At 38.5% G+C, this 5,235-nt stretch overlaps 1 protein-coding gene across 3 annotated transcripts in view; it reads right to left on the bottom strand.

The window, feature by feature from the left end:
• The window catches only part of LOC308122477 (protein S100-A1-like), a 2,229-nt gene extending 73 nt beyond the window's left edge, over positions 1–2,156 (bottom strand). Inside the window, exons 1-3 of one of the 3 annotated variants that reach the window (XM_080484294.1) lie at positions 1,921–2,156; positions 803–961; positions 1–353 (exon numbers count right to left, since the gene is read on the bottom strand). The exon at positions 1–353 is cut by the window's left edge and continues 73 nt beyond it. In XM_080484294.1, the coding sequence (XP_080340420.1) occupies positions 192–353; positions 803–943 (303 nt within the window). In that variant the 5' untranslated portion in view covers positions 944–961; positions 1,921–2,156 and the 3' untranslated portion in view covers positions 1–191. Of the gene's footprint in view, positions 354–802; positions 1,105–1,242; positions 1,358–1,920 lie in introns of those variants that run through there. The other 2 variants (XM_080484296.1, XM_080484295.1) reach the window with 2 other exon arrangements.
• Positions 2,157–5,235: the final 3,079 nt, after the last annotated feature.

Here is a 5,235-nt window from a genome sequence, read left to right as displayed (position 1 = left end):
CGCAACAAACTTCACTCAGCTCCACAACGTCTGCTTCATCTGTTCAGTTTATTTTAAGTGTGAAGAGGGTTTACGATGAAATCAGAGAAGACAGAGCCGAGACAGCCAGGAGGGGATGCCTGGAGTTATGTGGACCAAACTCTCTTCATGAAGGCCAGACGACGCATTGGGCTTCTCTTCATTGTTGCGTTTCACTTCTTTTGTGTCTTCCTCAGTTTCATCTGATAGGCTTTCTCGCAGGCGACAGAAAACCCGGCGATCAGGCCAAAAAACTGCTCAAAGTTGATCTGACCGCACCCACTGGAGTCCAGGTCCTTCACCATCTTGTCTATAACTCCAGGGTCCTTCTGCGCCTGTGTTCAGGAGTCACAGAAAAAACACTGCATTTTGAAACAAATCGTGAAATATCAAAGAACTCTGTTCAATTTAGAAATAATGTGAATATGAAGCGGCGACTGAGGACAGCGGCAACACTTGTAATTTCTACGATTAAGAACAAATCAAACTTAACCGGATGAAACGAATTTTACTCCTGAATAAAATTGCACATCTAGTTAACGTCTGTTCAAATGTTAATCTTTAATAACTAAACTTCAATAAATAGAATTTTCTGTTATAATTTGTATTTGAAATACATTTGACCAGCAAGTCTCCATATATTTTCACCTGTATAAATAGCAGACTCTTGTACATCCAATTCTAATGGATTTGGGTTTCAACAGGCCAGAGATAATAAAGGAAAAGTCAAAAGTGCTCCATCTCTCCTCGGTCTCCACTACTTTACTCGGCGGCGCCTGCTCACCTGAAGGTAGCCGGGAAGCTCGTGTTTCATCAGCTGCTTCAGTTTGTCCCGGCTCACCGTGTAATATCCACCTTCCTCAGAGGCGTAACGGTGGAACACCAAGATGAGTGACTCCATGGTGGCCTCAAGCTCCGAGGGCATGGCTGCTGAGATGTGTTTCTACCGAACAATAACAACGAGAAAACTTTACAGGGGCTCATTGCACAACTCACAAAGGCTGAAGTGACTGACGGCTCCGTCCAGAGACTTGTTGTCTAACTTGTGTAGAGATTTCTGTTCGTCTGATAGGCGTATCTGATCATCTGAAGTTGGAATTCAAAAAAAACCAAAGTGAGGTTTTGTTTCACTTTACTAAACAGCTAGTTACAATCCTTAGTAAAACTTAACTAGGGCAGAAGCCGGATGATGACGAGTGCCACTGAGAGAGAGGGTATACCTACTGTTTGAGTGAAGTAAGAGTCGATTTTTCCTGGAAAGGAGGATAAAGCAAGATCCGCCGCTGTACATGTGTGTACGTGCCAAAAGTCTGACCACACCCTGAAGCAATCCCACGTGCTGTGTGAAACCCTGAGTATTAATATAATCCAACTACGATTCAGTACAAGTTATATGTGTACTGTGAGAGTGTTTTCCGTATCATTTCATTTTGAAATGTTCTGAAATGGACATCTTTGCCACATTCATTTTCAAACGCTTCAATCCAGCATGTAAATATAAAGGATTTTAGGCCATGGTTTAAAATATTGTAAGTTTTTTTTCACACAGTTTGCCCAGCATCAGGCAAATTGCATTTGGAAACCTCTCCATTTATTTCTTCCAATGTACAATATGTAGTTCACGGTAGTCACAGAATACATGACCAAATGTTTTTTTGCATATTCCTAAAGGCTTGACTGCATAAAAATGGAAAATAAAGGTTATTTTCTCTATAAAAAAGTCAGAAGGTTTCTCTCAATAACACCCGAGGCTGACATGTTTCAAGTGTTTCAATGGGTGAACCATAAAGGGTTAAAACACATCACCAGCATGGCATGCTTCATTCAGGGCACAGCTCAGCATTTAGGTTGTAATATTTAATCAGATCGATTGATTTTTGTTCTTTCAAACGTTTTTCATACCTTGGCAGTGTCTGACTGTGTTCCTGTTAACACAACGAGGAAAGTCCCAAACAGGCAACGTTTCTTCAGAGAGAGTCCAGAATACAACTCAGGAGGAGCAAATAAATCCACCAAAAGAACAAAAAAAAACAACCCCAAAACAAAGTAAAGAGCCAAAAGGAACCAAGGAGGGGAAGTAAAGTGTGGAGAGCTGGAGTGAGATGAAGTGGCTCATAAAGGCACGCAGGAGGGAGGGTGAGGCCGGGAGGCCGGCGTGGAAAAGGGAAGGTGTGGCAACAGAGTAGGAATCAGACCGTGTCTGCAGACAGGAGAGACAAGCAGGGACAAGTGGAACGTCACAGATAATGTCAACAGTGGACGTGAAGAGCCCAACAAGACAGATTCAAAAAATACGCAGGAACACCAGATAGATTATGGAAAGAAAAGCATTTGAAAAAAACAATTTATGGTTGTAATAGACGCTTATTTTATTATTTCTTATAAATAAATAAACATAGTTTAATCTTCATTCAGGAGTTCTTCTATAATGACAAAGATTGAGAAGAAATTAATAAGTTTATTAAGGTTAATATATCTGTACTGGGTACTTTCATTATTATGGCTCTCATGTCTAATTGAACTATTCTACGCTTTTGATTTGTATCAATATACTTTTCTTATTTCTTTCAATGAGACTAAACGTAGTTTCACAGAATAATTATGGAAATGTGAGCTATCCTGTGAATCCATTGATTACATGGTTGTTTAAACACCCTTGTATCGACATGTGATGTGTGCACATGATCCTATGATCCAGAAGGAAATCGATTTGCTGAAGTATGTCTTCAAATCAAAGTGGCAGCATGTGCATTTATTACTAGAAAGATTTGAACCTGATATTATCCAGCACTGCTCTCACACAGATTCTCCATTTACAAAACAAGTACTGTTCAGTGTGGGCTAAGATTACGAGGGTGTGTAATTTAAGTAATTCTCTGTAGGTTTTCTTGGTTTTGCTATATAATGGTCCTATAAAAATGAAAAGATAACTCTTTTACAAATAGTTTTTTTTAAATTGATGCTAAAAGTCAACATGTTTCTGTAAGAATAAAAGATGATCAACAATATGTCAACTCACTGAATTTCCACTGTTATGCGATGACTGACAATATCTGGAATTAGATCAGATTTGACTTAAAATTAAGACACAAGAAACAAGAAATGTGTAATCCTGTTGCTACCTGAAGTCTCTTGGTGTCGCCACGCCTTAGTGTTGAAGATATCCTGTTCTGCAAGTTAAGTTTAAGTCAGCTCTGCAATCACGGACACAGCTGGCATCCGTCCACATCACCTGACTCTTCTTCCCTCACCAGAATGAGAAGAATAACATGTTGCTATTTAAATGCATTTAAAGAAATACTTTACTCACATCCAGAAGCTCTTTGTATTGTGTTTCGAAAAGATTTCCCAGCTTTTCCTTTGTGATGGTGCGGCCTCCACCCTCCGGTAAGCAGCGATTGAAGTCTGCAAGACATTTGCACTCAGCTTCCTGGCAATCCACAAACATGGTGACGGCGGCTCCAGAGGAGCAAAAACAAACATTGAACTGTCTGTCACCCATGTGATGTTTTCAAAATTTACCTGCATTTATTTCCAGAGTGAGAGAGGCGTCATTAAAAAAAAAAATAAAAATTATGAATGGAAATATAAATATGATGCTGCTTTGGCACCATCTCGTGGCTGGTTTAAGGTACTGCCATTGAATCGTGGTTTTATGAAAAAGGAACAGATTTGTCACCACAGCTTCAGGGACTGAAAGAAAGACAATAAACATTATGCCACGAAACGAGAGTAAAATCAGCTCGATTTACTGGATCAAATCTGTCACTCAGCTACTTTTTTTTTAACAGTACGTTTTTAACACGCTGCTACATAGGATACATAAACTTAAAATCATTAAATAATCATAAAATCATTAAAAATATATCATAAAGTAAGAACACAGTACAGTAAACGTAATACACAGAGTGTCTATGGTGTTTTTTTTAGCACATTAAATGTGACATTAAATTTAGAAGTAATAGTAAACTAAGCACATAAACTATTTGGGTATGTCAAATGAAGTGCAAAAAGAACATTGATAAACAACGTGCACAATGTCAAACTGACATGTCCTTATAGATTATCAGTCAAGCACATGTAGGCAGTAGACATGAGTTAAAGTATATAAAGTATTTATAGCATTGAGCATCTGGTTATGCATTGGTCCATACCAAAAAGCTCACCAAAATATAGGAGCACCTTTCTACATTTAGTATTTTACAGTGATGTTTGTATGTACCCATGAGTGTTAAAAGACAGATCCAGGTTCAGTCTTACAGAAATGTGAAATTTCCCAGAAATTTTCCTCATTATATTTGCTGTCAGTGCATCTTAAATAGTTGGAAAAACAAACAAATATGATATTTTCAATAAACGCAGGACTCGATATAATATAAACTTACTAAAAGAGTGGGAATTTCCCTGGTTAAATTCTGGGAAGGGAAGTTTTTCTGTGTAAATGTTTATTTGTGTGACAGTCCGTCCCTGTTTTCAGCCTATGGAGATTTGGTGACCTCTACTGGATCCTCTGCAGCAAATCATGACCTTAAGTTGGTGAACAAAAGGGTGGAAGAAATGTGGGACTTTGACTCCTCCGTGGTTACACCACAGCATCAACAGATGAGATCGAAATGTCGTTTGGCTGCGGGCCGATTGATAGCAGGCGACCTGTTCCCACATCAGACTGAGTGATTAAAGGTGGCATATTTACCACCTGTGTTCCATCTGAGTTCATTGAAGGTTGCTGGTCACAATCCCAGCGACGAGTCGAGGGCAGGGAGATAATCTTAACTGTCAAACGAACCGTCGGCAGCGGTTTGCAATGTTTCATTCATGTTATTTAGAAGTAGGAGCAGTGGCGTGCAGCTCCACAGCTCATAGGATTTTTAGTTCTTACTGTTGCAATATGTTGTTTAGGTTTTTTTTTTCAGTGTGAAAAGATTACACATAAAAAATCATGGACTCCGTGTCTTCTGATTTAGTTGTTCAAATTTTACTGCTGAATATGTGCTATATGAGCACACCTAATACAAATGGTTTTCTAATTCAATGAGTTGTTTGTTTTTTATAGAAATCCTCAAAGTAAAAAGGAAATATATTTCAGCCATTATTAAAATTACAAGTTGGGTCTTGTAAATTCACTTCTTTACTCTGCAGCAGGGTTCTTCATAGTCATTGTTTGAGAAAAATAAATAATAAGACAGTTTAAGATCTCAAAGTGAGAATGCAAAATGT

This window comes from Lipophrys pholis (assembly GCF_963383615.2).
Source record: "Lipophrys pholis genome assembly, chromosome: 17".
In the NCBI taxonomy this organism is placed as follows: Eukaryota; Metazoa; Chordata; class Actinopteri; order Blenniiformes; family Blenniidae; genus Lipophrys; species Lipophrys pholis.
This window is presented reverse-complemented; position numbering and strand designations above follow the sequence as displayed.